Raw genomic sequence first — 26,909 nt, forward strand, 5'->3', positions numbered from 1 at the left:
TGTGGATGCTTTACCCCAAAGTTTGGTGTCATCGGCGAACTTGGCCAGTCCGCTTCTGACTCCAATGTCCACATCATTAATGAAGAGGTTGAACAAAATAGGTCCAAGGACAGAGCCTTGAGGGACCCCACTGGTCACAGGGCACCATGACGATTGACTTCCATCAACAACTACCCTCTGGGTCCTACCACAGAGCCAATTCCCCAGCCAGCGGATCATGGTGGACCCAAGGCTGCAGTTGGCCAGTTTTGCCAAGAGGTGATCATGGGATACCAGATCAAAGGCTTTTTTAAAGTCAAGATATACAACATCAATCTCTTCCCCCCTGTCCAGGTGATAGGTCACCTGGTCATAAAAGGAAATGAGATTGGTCAAGCACGACTGTCACGGTGGGGTCCTACAGGAGGGCCGTGATCTCCTTAAGGGCCCCTCTCTATGTCAAGTTGGCCCAAGGGCACCCTCTACTTCTCACCTGCCACGTCTTTGATGGTTTGAATTGGTTGGGAGGCTGCCTTACGCCCTCTCGGACACGTCTCTATGTTTATTCGGACCCTGTGGTTTTCCCGGACTCCTCGTTGATCTTGTCCTACAAATGGGTGCTTTGGGGCACCCTAGCCTTATGGGCTATGTGTGGCTCCAACCACCCCTGATACCACGCCTCAAGCCTCGCAGTTGGAACCGACGTTGGTCTGTCTCCATCTCTCTCTTTCTACATACACTGCCGCCCCCTCCTAGGGCTCTCCTTGCCCACTCTCGGGGCCTTCTCTGCACCGTCGCCCTCTCTCGGAGCCTCAACACGCCCGTACTGGGGCTTCTCTATAGTGCCCCCTCCTGGGGCTCGCCACGCCCAACTTGGGCTTCTTAAAATGCTGCCCCCTGTCTGGGGCTCGCCATGCCCACACTTGGGCTTCTCAAGGTTGCCCCCTTCCTGGGGCTCTCCGCGCCCACACTTGGGCTTCTCAATAAGGCACTCCCCTCTCCGGGGCTCGCCGTGCCCAACTTGGGCTTTCCAATAATATCTCCCCCTTTCTGGGGCTCGCCGTGACCACACTGGGCTTCTCAATAAGGCGCTCCCCTCTCTGGTGCTCGCCGTGCCCAACTTGGGCTTTTCTAATAATGTCGCCCCCTTTCTGGGATCGCCATGCCCGCGCTGGGGCTTGCTACACCCGCACTGGGGCTTCTCAAATGCCCCCTCTCTGGGGCTGGGGTCTAAGCACCCCGTAAGCTGCGCCCTCACTGGCGCCAGGGCCCCCACACTCCGCTGTGAGGCCCCTTTGAGGATACTGCGTGCTCACTAGTGCTGGGGTCCCCACGCCGCTGTGGGTTCCCCCTAAGTACGCTGCGCCCTCACTGGCGCTGGGGACCCCACACCACTGTGGGTCCCTATGAGGATACTGAGCCCTCACTGGTGCCGAGGTCCCCACACCACTGTGGGTCCCTATGAGTATGCTGCGCCCTCACTGGCGCCGGGGTCCCCATGCCGCTGTGGGTTCCCCCCGAGGCCTCCTCCAACCCCTAATAGCCTCACCCAAACCACCGGTGTAATAAACAACCACAAAACAAACACAAGCCTCTTGGCTACAACTTAACTTAAAGCTGCCTGGCTAAACCACGTTGCACAAACGCCCTAGAGCTGCCATCCAGAACTCTGCTCAAGCAGTACCTGTGGGTCTCGCTGCTTCTCCCTACTCCAGGAGCTCCTGCCTCTCTGGCTGATGGCAGGGAACTCCCAGCCTGGCCTCAGCCCTGGGCTTTATAAGAGCCAGGCCTTGCCCCTTACAGCTGGCTGACTGCTGTCAGGTGTGGGTCATTTGCTGCCTCCAGTTGCCCTGGCAACCCGCAGGTGGGCTCTTATTCCCTGCTAGGGCTCTTTTCCCCGGCAGTTTCCCCTCTCTAGGAGCAGGGCACCTCAGTGCTCTGCGACAACGACCTACCCGCAACAAACCCGTGCTGGCTATCCCTGAGGATGTTACCATTAGCCAGTCTGTTGAGAATGGCCTCTTTGATAATCTTTTCTAAGACCTTTCCTGCAACAGAGGTTAGGCTGATGGGCCTGTAGTTTAGTTTGCCAGATACACTTTCCTCCCTTTCTTGAAGATAGACATCACACTGGCCTTCTTCCAATCATCAGGCACTTCACCAAAGTGCCAGAAGCTCTCAAAGATCCAAGCCAGGGGCTGAGCTATGATGCCGGCCAGCTCCTTGAGTACTCTGGGGTGTAAACTGTCAGGGCCAGCTGACTTGAAGGCATCCAGCATCTCCAGGTGTTCCTTCACAAGGTCAGCATTGATGGAAGGCAAGGAATCACCCTCACCCAGGCGTCTCTGTCCTATAGTAGGCATAGTAGCTGGTCTTAACAGGATAGTAGCTGGTTTTAACAGAAAGATGATAAAGATCTCTATTCGCAATGGTGGTAAGACTGATAATGCACACATTTAAGAAAAAAATCAGTGAAAATGTAAAAATGTGTGCAAGTGTTTCACCAAAAGAATTCAAAGCTGTAAAGCAGTAGAGAGAGAGAGAGAGAGAGAGCGAGCATGCGTGAGCCCCAAACCACCTATGACTGAAAAATCAAGTTCAAATAACTAGGGGGCAGGAGTGGTGTGGGGGAGGGAGGTAGGAAGCAGGAAGGTATGTAATGAAAACAGGAAGGATGATTAACCAGTAGAACAAAGTACTAAGAAGGGAAGTGGTGGATTTTGTCTTAGTTTTCAAACTAACACTATATTTGATTAGAGATAAAAACGTTTATTTCATTTTCTTAGTTCTGGTTGGCTGAAAGAGTAAAACTTGATGACTTAGTTTTTGCACCTTTGGCTTTTAAACAACCAGGCAAATCAGCAAGAGTTGATAATATGTGAAAGGGATATGACATGCTAAAAATTTAAGCAGGGGCACGCATGTTTTTTTTCCTATGGATGTTTTTAAATACCTCAGAGATCCACTTACAAAACAATGGGAGGCTTGATCTTCCCTTGGCATCTATGTTCGGAGAAACACCTTGCTTTTTTTTTTTTTATTATTGAACAAGCCGATTTTATGACAGACACACACCCTGTGTGCCCTGCCATCAGTTTAGGGGGTACAGTTCTGGTTATTAATTTAAGATTATTTTCACGAACAATTGAAATATTAGAAAAAATAATCTTGAACCAACTGTACATTAGAAGTGCATACCTCCAATACCTGTAAAATACAACAATTACCTTTAAAAATCATGCACCAACACATACATGCAGCTAACACAAGTCTTGAAATCAGGCTCCAAATTTTGCTTTGGGGTCAGTATTCCTCTATGATGATATTACCATTAATGTACTAATACAACCATCTGTCAGTAGACTATTAGCACGTAGTAATGGTTTGATACATTTACCCTCTCCATTCAGCTGAATGCCTAAAATTTGGATTCAAAGCATTAAAGCACAATCTTCACAAGATGATTAACATATGGAGAGAGGAAAGAATGCCCAAACAATGGGAGTGAGCAATAAAATACCCAGTTTGCAAGAAAAGTGATCAAAATGTGTAACATCTATAAGGGTATCTCCTTACTGTGTACAAAAATAGACGTTTTCTTAACTGCTGCTAAACTGATTGCTCCCATATGCTCAAGAAATTGTGGGAGATTACCAGTGTAGGGTCAAAGAAGATCGATTTGTGATCAGAAATTTTCAATGAAATTATTGCTGGAAAAGAACCAGGATAGAGATGCACCAATACACTGATCTGCTATCAGATCGGTACTGATATAAAAAAAAATTGGCTGTATTGAAAATCAGCCTGAAGTGGCCAATAATTTTGCCAATAAATGCCCATGCATGCATGCAGCAACAGCACAGCATGCAGGCAGCAAGGAGTACAGCCCAGCAGTGTGGAGAGCTGTGTGCAGCTGGTAAGTCTGTTATGATGGAAGGGGAGGGCGGGAGGGAAGGGAAAGGATGTGGGGAGTGGGGCAGATTAACACTCCCACCGTGGGAGGGGGGGGCACGGGCAGGCGCTGCCCAGCTGGGGTGGGGCAGAGCGCAAGATGGAGTCGCGGCTCTTAGGGGGGGCAGCGCCTGCCACTGCATGCACCTGGGAGGACATGGGGGGGAGTAACCCCGGATCTGTGTGGGGAGGGTGAGCTGCAGCTGCATGCTGGAGCCAGGGCTACACTGGGCTCTTCTCTGCCAGGACTAGACTCAAGGCAGATGGCGGTAACGCTGGGAGGGGAGCTATGGAGGGGGCTGCAGCCACCCCAAATTCGCCGTAGCCCCCCCTACCCCTGTAGCCCCATTCCCAGCACTGTCACCACCCATCCAGTGCAGCCCCTGCTTTTCCTGGTGAGTAGGAAGAGGCAGGGGTGAAATATGGGGTGGCTACAGCCCCTTCGGTAGCCCCCCTCCCAGCACCACCACCACCGCCTCCAAGCCCAGCCCCTGCTGAAAAGAGCCCAGCACAGCCCCAGCTGCAACCCGCAGCTGCAGCCCACCTGCTTCACCCAGATCTGGGGGACACATGCCCCCGCTCCATGCCCTCCCCAGGTGCACACCCCCACTCCCAATGAGCCACAGCTCTGTCCCACATCCCGTTCCATCCCGGCTGGGCAGCACCTGCCCCTGCCCCCTCCCTCCCTCCCTCACTGTGGGGGGCGTTGATCTACCCCCACACCCTTTCCCTCCCCTTCCACCACAACAGACTTACCAGCTGCACACAGCAGTATTGGAAATTGGATCAGTATTGGCTGATATGCCTCCTTAAATATCAGCTATTTGTATCGGCCCAAAATCTCTATCAGTGCACCCCCTAAACCAGGAGGCTGCAAAAGATGCAGATCAGGTTTACAGAGAACTCAAAGCTTATGGGGAATCACGGAGGGTTTGGGAATTCCCAAAAACTGGTATGCCTTACTAAAATGTGCACTGAAGGATCAAGGAGTTGCATGAGAATTGAGGGAATGATTTCCATCAGGTCCTATAGCAATAGTGGGCTCAAACAAGGGAATGCACCAACACTTTTCAACTTGATGTTTGAGATAGTCATGAGAGATGTTGAAGAAGGAAAAGGTCTGAGGCTGAATGGACTGCACCATGTATTTGTTTACACAGACAATATCTGCCTAGTAGAAGAAGAAATAGAAACAGTACAAAAGATCAGAGAGTGAAAAGAAGTTGGGCTTGCTGTCAATGTCAACAAGACTAACTACATGAAAGTAACTAGAAATAAAAAAGATGACAGAAAGATAAAGATAGGGAATGATAATGTGGAAAAGGTAAAGAAATTTAAATATTTAGGAACAATAATCACTGAGGACAATCAAATAACTGAAGAAAGGCGAGGCAAGAATTTACAGTGCTAACATATGCCCATTTAGTCCAGATAAAAATAACAGCACCAAGGAGGGAGGAAAGAAAAACCTCAAAACACTTTTAAAAGCCAACTTTTTTATAGTACAATTGTTCAGCCTGTTCCTTTATATAGATATGAATCCTGGACACTAACAAAGGCAAATGGAAAAATGTTGCAAGTGTTTGAAAACAAAGTGCTAAAGAAATTATTTCATGCAGAACAATGAAATAAAGTATGGGAGGAGAAGACATAATCAAGAACTTGTGGACCTTTATGAAAGACCTGATATCTTGGGCAAGATAGCACAGAGAACAAACTCTCAAGGTAAGTGATGAGGGAAGGCACACAGCAGATTTTGGAAAACGAGGTGGAAAGCATCAGACCTTGAGGTAGATCAAGACCATGCTGGGACAAGCAAAGATGCAACAAGGTGGAAGGAGATCTGGAATTATTTTTTCATAGTAAAAGTGAATAAATATTGACTACAGAGTACTTTGACCAGCGTATTGATCCATAAAACTTCAGGGTCATTCTACTGAGACAATGTCCATTTTATCATCTACCTTTTTTTAACGGTTTGTATAAAGGAGAACTAGTTTTGCATTGCACTCTGTGGTTACAGAACTCAGCCAGACCACAGCTGCTTGCTTATGTTGCCAATTGAGCTTTTAAAGAAACAACACCTACAGGCTTGCCCAGAAGAATTACAATTAGATGTAGCATTCTTCTTTCACTGCGTGTTACTCTAAAATACTTAAATGGCACCTAGTACTTGTAATATTCACGTGCCTTCCGTCTATTTGTTGCCAAGATTCAATAGCCCTTGCACTGAATCCAGTCATTATCTTCCTACTCTCTTCAGGTTCTCCTGGTAATGAGCAGTTAAAAGCCCACATACACAAGCACACAAAACACATTTATTTGTACTTCACTAGCCAAACTGGTTTAACTAAAAATTTTTGCTGACCCACTTAGACCAGAGCTGGCCAACAGACACCAAAATACAGCAGTAATATTTTTCATTTTACGAGAACATCTCCAATCATTATCCTCTAGTCCCTATCAAGTAATGGCAGAAACCCCCTTACTTCCCCCACCCAAGCAGGAAATCAAGGAACTGACACCTAGATGTAGTAGATACACCTAGATGTAGTAGATGCAACTAGCTGCAAGTCTACACACCAACACTTATCTAATGCATCAGCAAGAAGTTTAGGAGCACTGTACTGCTAGGGGTGTTGTCAGCCTCATTATATGAAAGGTAATAACAAACATAACCTACATCCAAGTAGATGGGGTATGGATTTCATTATCCAGGTCAGCCTCAAACTCTGGAATTGGCCTCTCTAAATTCCTGTTTTCAAGTTTATTACGTGCAGTCAACTCCCCCCCACCACCCAGCAGCTAATAATTTGGGATGCATTTCTTAACGTGTGAACACCTTTCAGACACCTTACTCAAAAGGTGTCCACATGTTTAGAAAGGCATTCCAAATCATTAGCTGCTCTTCGGGTGTTTATAGTTTATTTTTTGACTACATGCAACAAACTCACAAGCAGAAATTTATAGAATCTGAGTTTAAAATAGGGCTAATATTCATCAGAGCTGTTTAGCACTTCCTGAAACACCACTCCCTTTTAAAAGGGCATTCCAGTTTTGGCATCCATAATTAGGTAGATAAATAAAGTAGTACCAAACTTTGCTTCCTCTCCTAATGCCATGCTAACTGTTAAACCAGTAAAAGCCAAAAAAAGGGCAACAGAAATAAAGAACTCCAGTATCTAGCATATTTTCACAGAAGGCAACAGGCTACTAATTACTGTAAAAAAGCAACAAGCAAGTTATGTACTTTATTACTTGTCAATTAAAAACACAAAAAAAAACCACCTCCCGCACATGCAGAATTAAAAACAACATGAAATGTCAAATACCATTAAATTATACATCATACAATAAGTTACATAACATTATACAGGTTATAAAAATTAGACTGAATACTTACAGGGTCTCTTAGCTCCTCATTCTCTCGGAGTGATGTTCGAGGTATTTTCACTGGAATTTCATCTCCACATTCAGTATCTGAAGCATTTGGAGACTCTGCTAAATCAAGGAACTCATCTCTCTTATGACCTCTGAACCTTATTTTGTCCAACCTCTTTAGCATGTTCAGCACTGCACTTTTCTGCTTTACCTTAACATGACGGTTGGAGTCCCTGCAAGACAAGGGGAAAAATACAGAAGAATGTTAGACCTCCTACAGCATGTGTGAATACAAGTCTTCTAGAGTGCCTGTAGTCATTTTTCACGTGCTCCCTAATTATAGAAGGAAAAACAGTATTACAGATTTGCTTACAAAAAAAAATGTGTTTCAGAGTGACAATACACAGGGCCTGTTTCCAGCAGTTGATAACTGACAGTATCTAATTACATGGTAGGGAAAAGTCATCATCTCAAGCGGTTGTATTTAAAATGATCTGCCATAAGATGATTTTCTGCTGTGTCTTAAAAATGGGGTTTTGGCCCTCACTGCCATTTTCCTAGGTGAAACAAAAAGTCTATTCTATGGCAATTTTACTCTATTCTCAGATTTGTAGTGAGAAAGGTAACTCCACTGAACAAACAAGACTGATATTTCAGGAGACTCGAGGCCAGCATAGCATCCCAGCATTACTTAGTGATATGCAAAGATATACCAAGTGGGATACCACGAGAGATTTCTTCAGTAAGTTTTCTGACACACAGAAAAGTTAGAAGATTGTTTATGAGAAACAATGACCTACATTATTCCTGTAAAACTCACTGAAACCACTGCCATCAGATCTTATCCGTGATCCTAGAGAAACAAAACCTTGCAAAAATGTAAGCAGGAAAGAACCACATAATACACCCAACAAGATTTTTTTCCTGATGTTTGAGGGGTTTCGTTTTTATTGACAAAGGAGCTCAGTTTAACTCAAAACTTGTTAGTGGAGGCAGGAAAGAATCTCACCATCATAATCATAGGAATACAGACTCTGAAGGGACCTCGCCTGGGTCAGTCTAGACTGCTGCCACGGCAACAATATCCGCTTTTTCATTCTGCTCATAGTCAGTTTATACCCATTTGTTTTTATGCCAGAATTGTGCTTTAGCTGAAATAGCTTGTCCTTATGTCCCTTCCACGACCATTACAGTCAGCAAGTTACATACCGCCATCCCCACCCCACCCGCCTTCATTTTGCTACACAAAACAAGTCAAGGCCTTTATTTTATATTATGGGCTAGTATAATGACCAAGGGAAAAAAGCCTGCAAATGTTCTAGTTGCATTACTTGCTCAAGATATGGGAGATCCAAATTTTACCTAGTACTACAGAGGAGGTCTCACTAAGGTCTTGTACTAAGGAACTAATGCTTCCCTTTCTAGACTGGAAGTGTCTCCAGAATCCAAGGAGGGTTGAGATGTGACTGTAGGATATATTTGCCTTTTTCTCTTAGATGAGTGCCATTATCAGTATATAGCCAACCTAAATCCAATCCAGTCACCCAGGTCCTTTTCCTCCTCAGTCATTTCTAACCAGTGAACTTCCAGCTTCTAGCAAATATTAGACTCTATGTACATGAACTTGCACTGTGTTTTTGGATTTTTAGGTCCTCATCCTTATTCCCAGGATGACTTATGTATTTCATATTAAAGCAGCCACAGGAACAAGCAGAGGTTTGTCTTTACATAAATTAAAACATTGTCAGGTATCAATTACAAAAGCAACAGTTCTGTCATTATTGCACGTAGTTCTGAAAATGCAACACTTGTTTAGTATGGTTTTTCAAATACTTTGCTCTCCATAGTTTTAGCATTAAAAAAAAAACCACACATAACTACCAAAAGACACCAACACTGCCAAAACAGCTTATTTTAAGATAACCATTACAAAAAAGGGTGAAATAGTTCTGTTACTTGTACCTATATTGTGCAAAAAACAAGCATTACTTCTTATTAGAAAGTAAAGCACTGGGTATTTGCTAAAACACACCTACTGTCTTACCCTTACTTTTAGCTGCTAAGACTGGAGACCAATAAATATGGTGATACTGAAGCAGGCTTCCCAAAACATACTCTTTATCTATTACTTAGAAATGTGGATGTTTCAATCTACATATATCAAAATTACCTACTCTTCACACTTAAAATAAGTCTTTTGCTTTATGTTTAAAACAGTGCTTAACCAAAAGTGAGAAAAGAGTTCAAATTATAGACTTATTAGTAAACAGCCAAGTTACTAACACAAACCCATCCTCCATAGACTAAAACCAATATCCTTATCTTCCAAAAAACCACAAAAACAAAAAAACCACGCACCAGCCACACAATCTACCACCTAGTCTCCACTAGCCAAGCCGTAAGCTTGATGTTGCTTCTAGTCGGGTGTAATTTCTGTCCTCCCCGCCCAAAAGTCTCAAAAGCTAACATTTGTCCATTATTCAGGTTCTGTATACATACCATATTTACTCAAACAAATGACAAGGTTTTTCCCTCTAGTTAACATGGGGGGAGAATCCCCTCTTAAAATCAAGTAAGAGGGGACAGGCATCTGCTACAGCTCTGTTGCTACAGCTCCAGCCCCAACCTTGGGTCAAGGCTGGACCTGCAGCTGCTGCCTGCACTGCATCCCCCCCACTCCTCACCACTCCCCCGCTACAGCCTCCCGCTGGCCCATCTGCCCTTCTCCCCCCACTACACCCTCCCTTGTCTTTGCTCTGGTGCTGACAGGCTCCATCTCTGCTACAGTCCAGATCACAGCCAGGCCCTGTAGCTGGCTCCATGCCACTGCTATGGGGCTGGCTGGAGCTGTGCTTCATGCCTAGGATGGCCATCACAGAGGACAGTCCGGTTGTCCTCTATGGATACGAAACCAGATGACTTTATGTCGGCATAAAGGCATCCGGTTTCATATCCATAGAGGACGGAGGACAGAGTAGCAGAAAAACAGAATGTCCTCTATGATGGCCACCCTATTCATGCCCCAGGCTGCAGTGGGGGCAGAGCCTGCCAGCCCCAGTGCAAAGGTAAAGGGCAGATGGAGCAGCAAGTGGGGAGGGGAGGTCTGGGATCCAGGGCTGTGGGGTGGCAGAAGCAGCACGGAGAAGGGGAAGCGGGGGCAGGGACAAGCTGTACATCTCCCCCACTGCCCGTCCCCTTACTGCCTCCCCCACTCACCCCACCTACCTGCCATACCATGTATGCCACCTACTGCCTGCCCCATTACTGTTCCCCTCATCACCTGTCCCCTCTACTGCCTGCAGTAGTGGGGGGAAGACAAATTTAAGATCCTCCAAATAATTAGATTTTATACATAGAAAATTATAACAAATGTACACATTTTCCATTACTGTAGTAGAATCTGATTATTGGAGGGCATCACAGGATTATCTTATATTCAGGTAAATATGGTAAGTGGCACTCACCCCCCCCCATTTTATAAAGAAGCTAAAATGGCTATAGTATTAATGTTAGGATTTCCATCTTCATATTTGTTAGAACTTAAGAACATACATTTGAATGGTAAAGTGATCCAAAATAGAAGATACATTTTGATACATTTTGATTTCTAATCAATAAACTGTTTGGTGAGAACTAAACCCTTGCACTACCCTTTTGAAAAGTTCATTCTGGTAAACGGAAAAGGATTAGTTATATTGCTGCCAAATTAGCTGGCATTTTACAAGTTACAGTTCCAAAGCACAGCAAATAAGTTAAGGCACAATTAAGAGTTTTTTTCCCCTAGGAAATGTATAAGCTCAATAGTTATATAGGACACCATCCCCATCAGCATACTAAATGTTCTTGTATCTTATGACAGTTCTTGGCCATGAACATCTAGTGGTAATTGTAATAAAGAATTGTGTTTGCCTGGTGACCAATTAACTTCTATGCATTTATAAATGCTGCTTCTTACCTATTTCTGAAATCATAAGTACTTAAACTAAATCTCTTTTGGAACTGGGTCCAAGGGAGCTAAGTGATCTAAACACCTTTATAAGTCTGTGCCTTGATAACTAGTTTAAGGCCATCTGTAGTGGATATATCTGTCCTTATTAGTAAACTGATCATGTGAAAAATACTACATATCTGTTTGTAATGTGCAGCTTAAGGAGGTGTTAGGTCATATATTTTATATGGAACTAAGAGCACATCAGTAGCAGAAGCTAAGGTGCATGGCTGACAACCCAGTAATCATAAGTTTGAGGCCACAGGAGAACACTCACAGTGTGACCATGTCAGATTCCAACACATCTGCGAATTCTGCTAAACACCTTGTCACAAGGACAGGAGAAGGAAGGATCCTAGAATATTAGATAATTAGAAGGCAGTAAGACTACTGACCAACTAATCTCTTTAGACGCAGTGATCTAGAGCTGCATTCAGCAGGCTGACTTTAGAATACAATGACTACACACACACAGCACTATCTAGGGTGTCAGGGACAAGCAGAACAGGGAAGTCAAGCAACTTAAATTATGCTGCTTAAAAATTATGGTCCTTAATTTTAGGTTATGCTGCAATATGCCATGAAGTGAAAGTCTGCCAAAGGTCTATAGGACATGATGAGATCTAATCCCTGATCCAAACAATGGCCCATCTTACCATACCACACATGCACAGCAGGACACACAGTTCTGGGATCTGGAACTAGATCCCGATTGTGCCTTACTTATTGGTTCAGGGAGAGCTTGTTAATCACATATTAAAATATAATGCGTTAGGGGCCTAAATGTAAGAATTCGGATCATAAAAGTTTATTTTTAATTGCACTCAGTACCAGTCAGTCAGAAATTCAGAATGACTTAGTTTCTTCTTAATTGCCATTAGAAGATAGTAAAAAGAAAGTCAATTCTTTAAAAGACACAAAAAGTAAGAACTGCAGAACAGAGAAGTCTATTTTTCTGAATGAACATGACACTACTGAAATACAAGCTTCTAAGAGAGCAACATGCAACTTAATTTAGCTAAATGAAAAAAATAAGTAAATCAATCAATCAATCCATCCATCCAGCAGTCAAGTCCTGCAGTCTAGTCCTTAAGAGGTTCCAACAGCTCCCAGAATTTTTCCATTTATCAAAAAAAATAAAATAAAATCTAAGAGTAATTAATACATTAGCTTTCCTGTTTCTGTTTATAAAAATGGACTTTCCATTAAGCAACAATCAGCTGCCTCAAGAATGATAAAACACCTTTTCTGCATATATTAATGGGGTAGAGGGACCCCAAAAACATCACTCTGACTGACAGCACAACTTGTGGCAACACAAAAATGTCTAAATTTAGCAGTTTTACTCCAGGTACAGGGTAAATGCTGGAGGACACCATGGTGTCACCCCTGGACCAGACAGACATCTCTTGCCCCTGAGGGGAGAGAACCCAAGGTAGAAAAAGTACAGGCTCAGCTACTTCAAGGGGTGGGCAAGTCCTTAGTATGGGGGAAAGTATTGGTTTTGCACAGTACCTCTGAATTACTCCAACCCTGAATGGAACCTCTGTAGAGGCAAGCCATGTATTTCAGGGGTCTTTCCGCACAACTGCTTTCTCAAAATGGAGTACATTAAAGGATCAGTTTGGTCAAGTGAAGCAGACACAGTCAAGACCAAAATTCTAATGCCCACTGATGGACAATAGTCTTAAGTTGCTCAACTTTATATTTAAAATCCATTGTCACAGAAAAGAAAAATGCAGCACCCAACCGAAAGATTCAGAAAAATTAAAACCAAGCACAACCACCACACATCACACATGCACTGTGCTCACAAACAGGATTACATTCATAGTTCTGCATGCACAGGGCTTCCAGGTACTACTTACATTTTGTCAGTCTCGTTTCAAAAGGATGCAGGTGGAGTTTAGAGGCTGTATAGATCTCTACACTAGTGCAAAATTTTACCATATGTATTTTGATTTTTTTTTAAATAGAAATGGTGCACCAGGAAACTGCAACAGACTAAAATCAGATTCCTCCCTAGAATAAATCTAGTATAGCCTTAACAGTCATCTTTCAACTGAAATCCCCAAAGCATTCACCTGTACCCTTGATATCCTAAGAGCTCCTTCTCACTACAAAGGAGATGCACAAGCTGTGGAATTCAAAGAGTGGCAAGATCACATCCACGTATGTATTCACTGAAGAGATCTCCAGCATCACTAGTAACAAGTTTCAGTGAAACAATATGCAAGTTGCAGGAGTCTAAAGTATCAGTTTTACTGTAGGTATTCATTACTGCATCATGCAATTGCCACTGGTTAAAGAGGCTGGGGTGAGGGAGGAAAAACAGATTAGATAAAGAGACTGAACAGAGGTATAATTAACAAAATACTGAAGTTAAATCAATCATTATAAAAGAAAAAGAAGGAAGAAAACTATAAGCGCAGAACTTCTTGAATATGCATACCTAAGCATCCAGTTCATGCATAGGCAAGAAAAAGTTTCCCAGGCTGAGAAAATCAATACTGTTTCGACTATTCAAAAATACATATGCTTTTTATCACATTAACAAAAATCTCAAGAGAGATCAACTTGGGTCCTTCTGTCCATTAGAGAGACATCATCAGCTTCAGTCACTGTCTGAACATTTTGTACCTATTAATGTTTAAAACAGCCCTAACTGAAAGAGATCAACTGACTGCTTGACAGTTGTCTAAGTCTCTTGCACCGTTTCCTTTAAGTCGTTTCCCCCTACTAAGCAGCAAAGAGAAAAAAATTGCATAGGAGAAGTACAACTAAAAGCCACAAAAAATTGGCAAGCCTGCAAGTAAAACAACACAGTTTTGTTTTTACGTTGGTGATTTCTTGTGTAGGTGCACAAAAATAGCCAGAAATCAGCTTTGCCCATTTTTACCCTTTGCACTTCTGGAATCCAGGAAGCAATTTTAAATAAAGAATTTTGGGCATCCTCCAACTCATAAAAACTATTCCAACACAGGCCCCATTCAGCACAATACCCAAGTATACACAGTACTTTCAACATTTTGGTAGTTGCACTAGATTCAGATGAGACACGAGTATGCTATTGCATCAAATATGCTTTTTAAGTGACTACACATCTAGCAGATTGGCCTACTAGACTGCACAAGTTTTTGTCTTAAATAATCTATACAAGAGGGGGTTATTCTACCAAAAAATAATCATTTCTCTGCCATGGCTGCCTTGCTTAAATACACACGTTTTTACTGCTTAGAAAGACACAGATAATAAGCCTGTGCCCCTCCAAATGCAAATCAAGTTACAAATATAATATTGGTTCCTAAACCAGTGATACTCAACCAGGGTGCCAGAAAATCCTTTGAAGGGTGCTGCAGTACGTGTGAGAAGGTAAGCAGACAAGGGCAGGCTCAGGCTCTCTGCCTGACCACTTCCACCACCCTCAATGCCTGGCTGCTCTACAAGCAGCACTCTAATGCATACGTTTGTTTTTATAGGGTACTGCTCAAGTCAGCAAGTCATGGAGGAGTTTCTCAAGTCTAACAAAGGGTGCCTTGAGCATAAAAAAGTTGAAAAACCCTGTTCTAAGCATACATCTCTACTGATGGCCTAAAGCAAACAAGCACTATTAAAGATATCTGGTAGTAGGCATGTGTGAAACAGGCCACATTCGATTTGGATTCAGATTCAGCCCAAATTAGGGACAGTGATTCAATTTGTTGATTTGGATCACTGCCCCTGATTTGATTCAGCTGAATCCAAATCTGAAGATTCGATGCTGATTTGGAGAATCAGCAATTTGGGCAGAAAAACAGCTTTAAAATGTTTCTCCTACATACTTCGAGGTACCAGGCAAGTACTTCTGGTCTACTTCCCGGTCCGCGACCGAGCACACAGGGCGCCCCCTGCGCCCCTCCAGCTTGGCAATTGGCATGGGGGCACCCCAGGTGCCCCCCCATACCCAGGAGACACCGTTTGCCAAGCCAGAGGGTGTGGGGGGGGGCCTCCCAGAGCACTCCCCGGCAAACCCAGAAGCGGAGCACAAGTGCTTCTGGTCCACTTTCGGGTCTGCTGCCGAGACAGTGGGGGACCTCCTCCCCCCACCCCATGCTCCTATGAGATGCTCCATCTGCCCCACCATGGCAGTGCTCACGAGCCACCTGGTACCTTGAGGTACGTAGAAAAATCACTTAAAGTTGTGTCTATGTCCAAATCATCAAATCTTTCCGAATCAAGTTGGAAAGTTATGATCAGATTTGGACAGATTAAAGGGTCTCCTGATTCATTGCGGATTCAGAGATTCAGCCATCGAATCAAGCCGAATCGAATCAGTTATGGAAACTTTGTACAGCCCTATCCAGTAGTAAAGAAGCCACAATGTTTCTGGCCTTAACTACACTGTGACTAGACTGCTCAATTCTGAAGGACGGTACTGTTTCACCAACAGTTTTCTAAAAATCAGAGCTAGTGCTCAGTCCCTCAGGTACCACACTCATATGCAACATCAGCACCCTTTGGTGCTACTGACATTAATGGAGGTCAAGTTCTTAACTACCAAAGCACCAGGTTCCCTCAAGGCTCACAAAAATTCCCAATGAAGTCAGCAGGAGTCTTCAGGAACATTTCATTCATATTACAGTCTTTTATATGGTTTCTCAAAACCTAAAACTAGGGGAGGAGAGGAGAGTTAAGACAGCTCAGGCAAGTACTTTTAAAAAGAATAGATTTGATCAGTGGTCTAAAGAGAATTTTGGGGAAAAGAGCAATTATTTCCAATTCACTCTAATATAAATTATTCCAGGAAGGGGGGGGGGGGGGGGGGGTGTGGGGGGGGGGGGGGGGGGGGGGGGGGGAGGCAGACAGGAGGAAGGGAATTGTGCTTTAAGAAGTTACTATATTAAGTTGGCACTAACAGCTATATTAACATTTGAAACCAGAAATACAATTTAAAATATCACCTGCAAAAAAGGTAGAAGTGTTGCAACAAGAACCAAGTTGGTGATAAAAAAGTAAAGAACATAAAAAATACCACAGACTCTTTCAGCACACAAAATGGTACTTCTGTAGAAAGAATTCAAGGTTGTTCAGTGAATAAGACTTGTGTGTAGAACTCAGGGTTCATTTATTACAGAAACTGAAGAAACAAGGCAAGGAGCTACAGGAAGAGTAAGACGGGGCCTCATCATTAAGGCTGTTGAGCATTGCCTTGAGAATCAGATTCTATTCCTGCCCCACCAGTTCTGAAGTGAGGTTCAGCAATTCAAGAGAGACTTAAAAAAAAGGCCACAGACGGTCACTAAGCACGTGTTCCTCTTTTCTGGGTGCCTGAAAATCAGAGCCTAGAGTTTCAAGTTATAAGAACCAAAATACTCATTGACAAGAGTCAATGGGAACTGGGTTTTGAACACATGAAATGCTATATTTATGCCAAGAACTCTAAAAATTCACTGACTGAACAGAGCATCCTGTCTGTAGGGGGGGAAAGTGTGTGTGAGAGAGAGAAGAGAGAGGAGAGAGAGAAGAGAGAGGAGAGAGAGAAGAGAGAGAATGTAATTAAAGACAGTATTATAATGTACATGGACAGAGAGGCCAAATGAAAACAAGCACTTTATACAGCTGTCATTTCTCAATCCTCAAGTAGTTTGCTTTTAAAAAGCAAACATGTGTAACTACCTGTTGTAAGATATGCACACCCATTTACAATAAAGCTTCAGGTTCAGATGAGTCACCTGTCCTTCCACCCCTTTGTTGGACTGTCTCATTTTACCTTGTAGCAACATTAAAACAGAAAAATAAGAATAATCAGGATTTACAGATTCACAGAAGTTTGGGGCTGGAAGGCACCTTAAGAGGTTGGGTCCAGCCTCCTGCTCAGAACCTTCCATAGTAGAAATGCCGCAAGGTAAGTTTTGTACTATGAAAAACAGCTCTTCCCCAATATGTCAATGTGTTAAGTACAATTCCACCAAACAACAGAGTACCAAAAACTGAATTATTAATAAACAATATTCCTATAGTGACCAACTACAAAACATATCAGAGATATTCCCACACAATTTTCCACTGAAATTTGCAAATAGCTAATATAATTTGCAATAATAGCTAATTATTGGTTTCATAACTACTTCTTGCTTATCGAGAAAGCTAGTTAGTTGTGTTAGCCTGAGATCAAGCAGAAAGCAGGGCAGGGCAGCCTTTCAGTAGGCTGTCACATACAAAAGTTTGTCTCAAGTTAGTCTAAGGCAGTGGCTCCCAAACTGTGGGTCCCAACTCCAAATGGGATCACAACGCAGCAGATGGGGTCGCTATAAACAGGGATCCAGGTTTTCCATTTGCTGAGGAAAAATGTGGATTTTTCTCTTTTAACAGAGAAAAATACAGATTTTCTCTGTTAAAGGAGAAAATTGTGGATTTCTCCTTTAAAGGAGAAGTGGTGGAGAGTAGCTCCCACAACTCCCTTGAGGTAAGTCTGTGGGGTGCAGGGGAGGAGGCACAGGTGATATAGTGGGGGTGGGGGGGGGCCAGGGGAACACAGGCGATGCAGCAGAGGGCAGGGGGAGGCAAGGCAACACCGCAGGGAACCATTTGCCCCTCCTCTCCCCCCCCAAAAGACTTATGTGCCTACAGCAGGGCATGGGGCTCCAATGGAGACAGACCAGCCCTGGGCAGGACCTGTGTCTGCATCTGAGCAGACAGGACCTGGCACAGGAGGCAGCACCACACCACCATGGCTGCTGCTGCTGGGTGGGGGACACCTCACTTGGGTGGCTGCAGTGACACAGTGCTCCCTCCTGTGCTGGGTCCTGTGCACTGGGCCACAAAGCCCCCAGAGGGAGGGCAGCGGGGTAGAGAGCCCCAAGCCTACATCCTCCTTCCCCCACCCACCATGGACTCTGCTCCAGCCGTGCCACCTGTGGGGGAGAGGATGGGGGGGGAGCCAAGCTCCATACTCCACTCCACCCACAGAAGCTACCACCTCTTGCAGGCGGCAGCCGGGGCTTGGGCACTGCTGGTGGGGGGGAAAGAGGGCTGCAGGTCCTGGCCCTGGAGCACCTGGGAGGGTTGGGGGACTGCGGGTTGGGAGTGGGGGGCCATGCTGAGGAAATGGGGTCATAAATGGCATCATGTCTAGGAAAAGTTTGGGAAGCGCTGGTCTAAGGTACCACCCTACCCTTCTGCTTGCCTGAAGAGATGATCTTTCAGAGGATGTTCCTGAAATGTGGGGTCAGTGGGAAATAAAAACAGAATAATTGCTGTTAACCATCTTATCTATGACCACATAGTACTCTGCAATTGATGAGAGATTGCATTAAACCTCAAGAACTGCCAATACTACAAAACAGGGGTGAGTAATCTTTTAGGAACAATGGGCCCAATTAGCACATCTCACTCTAAAAGTGGGCTGCTAGCACACTTCCAACCTGGCCAAGACGTTCCCTACTGCCAAATTGTCACTGACATCCTGGCTTCACAGGCTGGATGAAATTGCATTGTGGAGCCAACATGTCAACCCTTGTGTGTCACTCATACACACGCTTCACAATGGCTTACTAGGGCTATATTATTTATCATACTTAGGCAAATTAAAATCCATAGTTACCAAAAAAAATTGTTTTCTATATGCACCTGATAAACAAAGTATATAATGAATCTAACTGCTATAAATTCAAGAAGTTGACTATTACCTAGACTCCATTAAGGAAATCAAGGAGAAGCAGCCTATTCAATACTTTGATCAAGATTACCTGAGAAAAAAAAAAGTGTAGGAGGCAGCATACAGTAACCCACTGCCTACACTTGTAGTTGCCTCATCTGTCAGACATCACAATCCAAAGAAAGAAAAAAAGCTCATACCTGCAATGTTGCCATTAACTAGCACTTTTACTTAAATAATAACAACAACAATAATAATGTTGTTATTATTAAAAAAGAACATTCTTCCAAAAAAGGTGTATCCATTCTACACAACACTGTAGTGACATCTTTTGTTGTGAAGCAGGAAAAAGGACAAGAAAGACACCTACATAAGAACATTTTCAATCATTACAAATGGAGAAAAGGGAAAGTGGGAAAGGAAGAAACGTTTTACGTTTTGTTTTGTGTATGTGCGTCTGTTTTATTTTCCCCTTTTTACTAGACCAACTTCCACGTAAACCAATATAAATTATTTATAAACAAGATTTCCACAAGTTTGAAGGATGCTTGATGTGAGAGAACAGACACAGAATGACCACCCCAAGCTAAGGAATGTGTCAATGGAGCTGAAGGAGTTAGAAGTCCATGGACTGGGATGAGGTTTGCTGTGTGTGTTAGCTGCCTCTCCATCATAGTCCTTGTCTTGACCAGATTCTTAATTGGGTCAAGTAATCTGGGCACTGATATTTGATCCCTGATATACAAGTTTAATTCCTATCAAATGAAAAGCATTTCAGAAAAGTATAGGCTTCAACTTTTCTAAAAGTAGGGAAGTCCCCGTCTTCCCTCCCCCTTTTTCCCACCCCACCTCCACCCCAGCCATCTGGTTGGTCTAAAACCTTGGGGGAAGGAGACTGGTTTCCACTTTGGTTCCTCTGCATGTTTGTATTACACACACAAAAGAAAATTTTGCCTAGAACCCTCTTTATTAGACAAGACAATGACAACAAACAAGCAGTATAGTGCATCCTCTCCGGGAGTTCGGGATTCCTTCCCCCATACTAAGCAGGCAATAGAATTTTCTTTTATTTACACACATTTGGATCTTTTGGCAGAAGAAGCCAGTTTGAATCAAATATCCTTGGAGACATGTAGCTATCATCTTGATGGACTTTTAAATGTACAAGCAAACTATGACTGTGTGAAGCTGCGGTCTTGTGCAGTCTGCTGTTTGGGAAGTCGGTTTTCAGATACTTTAACTTTGCTGTTGAAGTGCAACATTCTTTCACCCACCTCCAATCTCTGAAAGTTTGATACTTGTCCCTCAAGTTTATCTCTTTCAGAGGAGATGACAGCAGGGAATATTTTGCTTGGAGTGTGACCAAGCTTTTGGCCACCGCAACAAGTCCTCTGACCAAGCATCAGAAAAATGCAGGAGACAGTATGGTGCAGAGACAGAAAGACCCTGAGATTGAATTTATTTTTAATTGAATCATCTCTCTGGCCTTGGTTTCACAAAATTAATGATTGATGGAAAAGAACGAACATCACTTGACAGGGTAGAGGTGCACCTTGTAGACTAACTGATCAGAGAAGCATAAGCTTTTATGAGCAAGTTCTCACTTCAACAGATCCTTAAACAGCTAAATTGGTCACGAAACATCTAGTTCAGGCTGCCTCTCAGATCCCTCATCAGGCCCTATTCCTCAATTCAGGTTTCAAACAACCGACAAACTAGTTCCAGCCCACTGAATGTTCTGCGTGTTCATCAGCAGAAGAGAGTGGCATATGAACACAGTATTAATAAAAATTGCAGTAGGTTTTTTGTACGTGTGTGACAGGAGCAAGACCAGAGAATATAGTTGCTTGATACAGGATGGTTATAGCTATAGAAAGCCAAAGACAGAATCCAGTAACCCCTATACATTTGCTTTTCATTTTTGAGAGTTTGGATATGTCACAACCCAAAGGGTGTGATTTTTGTTTTTGTGTGCTTCGGCACTGCTAAATTGTTCCCGCTAAATTATAGCTTCTTTGCACGGTGGAGTTTTCTGCTGCATAAGAGAACCCCGGTGCAAGGGAGAATTTCCCGCCAATTTGAAGCTTTCTTTGCAGGGTGCATTTCTTTGTTGCAGCACAGAGATGCTCGTTGCAAAGAGTTCCCGCCATTTGTATGCTAATTCGAGTCCCATTATTGGCCAGTTCTAAATTATTCACACGTGGCGGCTAGTGATTGGCTTGCTAGCCGTATAAAAGGCTTGAGTGGTTTCCGCCCAAGTTGGAGGACTCCACGAACACTGGGTGGAGGAGACTTCACGCTGTGTGAAGATCTCTAAGCGCCGCGGATCCTTACGAACCCAACGCATTTCAAGCAGGCAACAGAGGTCTGATCAGCCTCTAGCCTCTCCCCGTCGTCGATCGCAGCCCAGACGTATCCCTTCCCGCGCGCAAAAGAACCGGACCCACGGAGCCTAGCAAACTTCGTGTGAGTCCTTACAACCGGCCTCAGAGCTCTTCTACCCGGGTTCGATTCCTGCAGGTTTATCTTCCCGTCGCCGAAAACCCTTGCGACGTACCCTCGTGTTTTACATCTTCCCGTCGCCGAAAACCCCTTGCGACGTACCCTCGTGCCCTGCAGGTTCGAGTTTTGTTTTGTTGTCTGTCTGTAACTGCAACTCAAGCAAGTTTTTCAGCCTGCACCACTGCCATCTCGGTGTAAGTAAACAATCTTTTAAACTACCGCTAAGCGTTTGTGCCTAATTCCAGCTCGATGGCCTTCCCTCTCTGACCCGGCGTGCCCGGGCTGCTGGCCACAGCCCGCGTGCAGCACGGAAAAGGGCTCGGGTCGCTCCCGGCCCGCACAGGATAATCAGAGGTCATAAATTACTGGCCTCTGATGTAATCCTTGTTATGTTTAGCATTATACAAAATAATAATAAACAAATTACATACAACATGGTAAGACTTTATTGGTTTTTAGATGCAGCCTGAAATAGTCAATTAAAAATTAGGCTAAGGGAATATAAAATCAGCAAAGTAAAATACTCAGAGATACAAACTGCCATAATTAAGATAGCCTGGCAACCATCACTACCTCCTAATAATAAAGCATAAACAAGGGCCTTTAAATTGAATGGTCACATACTATTACCCATAGCAAGCTTGTGCAGCCTCTCGGATCCTTGTTTTACAAATCATCTCTAAGACTGAGGAAGAAAGCAGAGCAGTTAGTAACTAACTGGTTCAAAAGGTATAAACCTTTGCAGGCATCAACCTAGCATCTGACAAAGTCTGCTATCATCTATGAAAGTTTAGACTCTCGGACCCAGTTAGTCTAAGGTCCCACCTGCTAAGTACCTCCAAGTACGAGAGAGGAATGGAATGGTAGAAATTAATCACATGCCTTCCTGTACAGTAAGAGGATGAGACATTACTAACCACCCAGCGCTCTCCCTTTCCTCCCTTAGAAAGGGCTACTGAGCAGTGGGAAAAAAGTCACTGTTGCCTTCCCCTATTTGCCAGAGGGAATCAGAACTCGGCACTGCCACTCAACCCCCATGACAGGCTCTCCACAGTCAGGGATATTAACAGAATCCAGCATTGCCCATGTTGGAACAATGCCAGAAATTTGCAACAGTTGTACAAAGCCCATGTTTGTACAAGTGATAATTCTCAGTAAGATTTAGGCAGAAGGGGAAAAAAGAAAAAGGCACCTCTGACCTCAGATTTCCCCCCAAACAAATTTAACTCCTATTCCAAGCCCCTGATATTAGGATCCAGAGTCATATACAAATCATAAGCAGATTGAACACAGCTGCTTGATGCTGCAGACATCATTAGTATAATGGACTTGCAATTTTCCTTCCAGGATTTAGGACATTTCATTCATGTTCCACGTGGCCACTATCTTTTATTGCTTCCTTAAAAAGAAAAGAATTTGAATAGCTGCTCTAGCAGCTCACTTCAGTGTGTGCACAGATACAGGATTGACGTGTAACTGGAAAAATAAGTTTCTCTTTCAGTTGGTAGTGTGTACTTAAAAATACCTAACAAATGCTAATTAAAGTTAGCCACATCACAACTCTAAAAAGGGGAAAAGGTGGTGTCTGAGGGGAAGCAATTGAGCTGAGTATTTCTGTAGTCACAGCTGAATAATATGGCTTAATGTTTCTTGCTTTGTTTTTATACATCACTCAAAGCTCCTTGATATGAAAACAAAGAGGCAAAAAGACTGTTTTCTGACTATAACCAAGGATACAGATGCTTACTTTGGCAGTACGTCCACTAGAGTTGTCTCATCAGCTTCATGATTTCAGAATTTAGGGTATTTTTGGAAAGCTTTAGGACCTGATACCCTACAGACAGGGACATTTTAACAATACAGCTCTCCTCCTCCTTTAGAGCCTCTTCCCCCTTCAGAACAACAACAAAAAAAGAACAAGTACCAACAATAGACACAGCCATGTCCGGAGCTGTATTTCCCTAGCACAAGACATCAGCACCTCCCTTCATATTATCATGCTCCTTCCACAACACAATGAACACAGTAGGACCAGTTCTGTCATGTGCATGTACAAAGAGGGAGGACTAGAAATAAATCTCATGGGTTTACTTTGGTTCGTCTTTTGGCTCTAATAAGGTCAGCATTATTGTTGTTTCCCATTTGAACCTAATGTGAAAACAGCTCCATAATCCTCTTGTACTCCTGTATCCACTCTGCTTTTATCACACCAGATTTGAAAGATATTTTCCTGGCTCACCAAAGAAACAAAAATAAAATTACATCATGAATGTGTTATGTAAAATAAGATTGCAAAAGACACTGAGGAAGCACACAAGTGAAAGAAGTGATCTGCTTCTTTGAAACCACACCAAGCTCACCCTCAAGTCTCTTAAATTCACACAGAAGCCAGGACAGTTTAAGAAAGGGGGAAAAAAGCCCCAACAGAAAGGATAAGGGCTAAAGGCAGTCTTTATTCTAGTCATAACCGGACCAGTTGATATGTTAGCTAACTAAAGAGCTGTTTTTATATTTCTACCTCTAAAATTGGGACCTGGCCAAAACTACATTATCCAGAAACCAAGGGTGTGCTTGTGCTATACATGCTGCAACTAGAATAAAGGTCCAAAGGTCAAAGCAGTTTTTAAATAAGAACCAGCCCCCAACGCCTCATCTGCCTAAACAGGCTGCATTACATCTCTGATAAGGCAAACAAAAAGCCACAGAAAAACGTTTTAGTTGTGTAACCTGGGCGGTACTCCAAGATGTACCCCCTCTCCAACTGAAGGGATCAAAGCAGGTGCACAAGCTCTGTGGGAGGTGTAGGGACCCTCCTCCCCCTATAGAGCAGAGCCAGATCACCAATGGGGACTTAACCATATACCTTTTAATGAGAGAACAGTACTGGGAGCATAACCAGTATAACCCAGGGGGTATAGGGGACACTACAACACCGAGGGGGGCAGGATTCAACAAAGGTTAGACACTTACAATTATAGACATATTCATCCAGTTGACAAAAGATAGGGTTAACCAAAATATAAAACACAAACAGCAGAAAAAACAATACCGGTTGGTGAAATATAAAAGGCACAAAATACAAAATGTCAAATAACAACGAATATAGGGCCTGGGTACCTGGAGGGGGAGAAAGGGGGAAAACACAATGACCCCTTTCCACTGTAACAAGAATTTCTCCCTGTCACTTCACTCATCCCAAGTCACCCCACCTGGGACTTGAACTCAGATCTCCCATGCGGTATGCAGAAACTCTACCACAGTCACCAGTGCTAGTGCTGCTCCACGCTGCTAGGGGTCTTGACCTTCCAGGAGCCCCGGCCTCACGTCAAGCTGCCTGGCCTCTTGCTGGAGGAGCTGGAAGCAGAACTGGGAACCTCTTGGGTCGCTGCTCAGATCCTTGCTGGAGCTGGGGAACCTCTCCTGCTGGCCACAGCCTCTCGTAGGAGCCTAGCGGGGAGCCTCTCCTGCCGGCCGCATGCCACACTGCTGAGGGTCCAACTGCTGCCTGCAGGTCCCACTCCTTCAGCTGCTTCTGGGGCAACTGCTCCTGCCCCGCTGGCCCAGCTCTTGCCAGCTCTTTGAAACTCCTTCCTTGTGGTCCCTCACTGGTCTTCCCTGAGTCAGCCACACTACCCCTTTTATCCCCCTCCAGGTGACCCAAGGGGCCAATCAGGGGACATGGAGGGTGAGTCTCTGGGGCCTGACTGGTGAGGAAAGGGAATCCCAAGCCCTCCAATCATCTTTTACCCCTTCAAAACCCCTGGGCTAAGTCACTACCAGCTAGCCCGTCACAGTCGCATCTAGCTAAAAACCTCAGTACGCTCATAGATTAGACAACCTGCCTTGCTCTGCCTTCTGCTTGACTTCAGATTAACGTGGCTAACCACTTCTCTCTAAATATCCATGGTTCCTGTGCTGGCTTCTGAGCTCCCAATTTTCATTAATCAGAGGGAAGTAGTGTACCTGTCAAAATGTTAAATTACAGGTATAATTGGACAAGGTAGAATGACTGATCAAAGCTGTCCAGCTCTGCCTTAACAGGGTTCTTATTAAAATCCTGAATAGTTCAATGTTTTTATATCCAATTACAATATATTTAATATTATGAAAAAAGATGAAGAAAGGAAAGAAAAAAAACCAAGACATTTTACAACAGTGGCTACATTATTTCAGTACTGAACAATACTTCAGTTACCAAGTATTAGTTTTGTTGTTTGAACTCAGTTTCTAGTACTCAGTTTAGGTTTCCATGATTTTGATAAGACTTCCTAACAACAGGACAATTCATACATATTGACCTGGACGTTCACATATGTTTTTCTTCTACACCAAAAAAGTTAGTTTCATCTTTTCAGGGAAAGAAGAGGAGTTGGGGCAGAAGTTATCACTGCAGTGTGCACTGAATGCTCCAAAAATCCCCAATAATTTCAGACAGTAAATAAAGGAATCAGTGGGCACCTACAACCATTAGGTACATGAAGAAAAGGGGAGGGGGAAGCTATTCTTAGGTTTTGGAAAATCCCACAAGGTTGTTCAGTCAATGGCCAAAAGCATTTCAAACGCTTTCAGACCAATGAAAGATAACAGGATCCTACCATGAATGCTCTCTCAGCAAATGTCCTGATCTTCCAGTGACAACGATGAAGTAGCCACCCTGCACCTACATGGATCTCAGCTGAAGTCAATGAGATAGGTCGATCCCAATTCTGGTCACTGCAGTATCAAAAAACTAAGCAGCCATGTAACTGTTAACATGATGAAAGACAAAAAGCAGGAAGCAGTAGAGAGAGCCACTCACACCTTTCTGACATTCTCTTCTTGCTCCTGTTAAACAATTTAACATTTTATTCAGGAATTCATTTTAAACTATATAACTTTTCCACTGTAGCTCTACTGTGATACCCCATAACAAAAATCACTTGGAGCTGCAAGATCTGTACGGAACAAGGGAAGAATTCCAGAAGGATTAAAAGGAGTGTCATTTGAAACAGAGCCACAAGTCCTGGTTTCTCTGCCTACTGGTTGGTTTGTGCTGTGGGAATATGACCAAGCTCATTCAAAACCTAAGTTCCCTGGTATCAACACAAGAACTAAGAGAGAACAGTTACAGATAAAGGCATGGGATAAGATGTGAGAAGTACTCCTATGCATGCACATTTGCAGAATCTCTTCTACAAACAACTGTCCCCTACAAACAAAGAAGAGAGGATGAGGACAGGAATTTGGGGCTACAATACTAGCATTCCCACCCAGTGGCACAATTCCCTGTGCTATGTTTGGAATCTCTGTATCCTAAACAGTTAAGAGGAAACCCTTCAGAGATCCTACAGGGGAGTGAGTCTCAACAGGATGGAACTGTCCCTTTAGATAAGCGATGTAGCAAACTAAAAACAAGATTCTACTACATATTCATTCTTTTACCTTTCCAAACAAGAAGTGTTTTTGAGTTGTGTAACATCCTCATAACTCCAA

The 26,909-nt window shown here is 43.7% G+C and overlaps 1 protein-coding gene across 1 annotated transcript in view; it reads right to left on the minus strand.

Annotated features, from left to right (window-relative positions):
* GRAMD4 (GRAM domain containing 4) overlaps positions 1–23,327 on the minus strand; it is a 97,606-nt gene extending 74,279 nt beyond the window's left edge. Inside the window, 2 exon segments of the mRNA XM_006033865.3 lie at positions 7,334–7,544; positions 23,185–23,327. Of these exon segments, the coding sequence (XP_006033927.1) occupies positions 7,334–7,495 (162 nt within the window). The 5' untranslated portion in view covers positions 7,496–7,544; positions 23,185–23,327.
* Between the last annotated feature and the right edge of the window lie 3,582 nt (positions 23,328–26,909).

This window comes from Alligator sinensis, unplaced genomic scaffold (assembly GCF_000455745.1).
Source record: "Alligator sinensis unplaced genomic scaffold, ASM45574v1 scaffold1049_1, whole genome shotgun sequence".
Classification (NCBI taxonomy): Eukaryota; Metazoa; Chordata; order Crocodylia; family Alligatoridae; genus Alligator; species Alligator sinensis.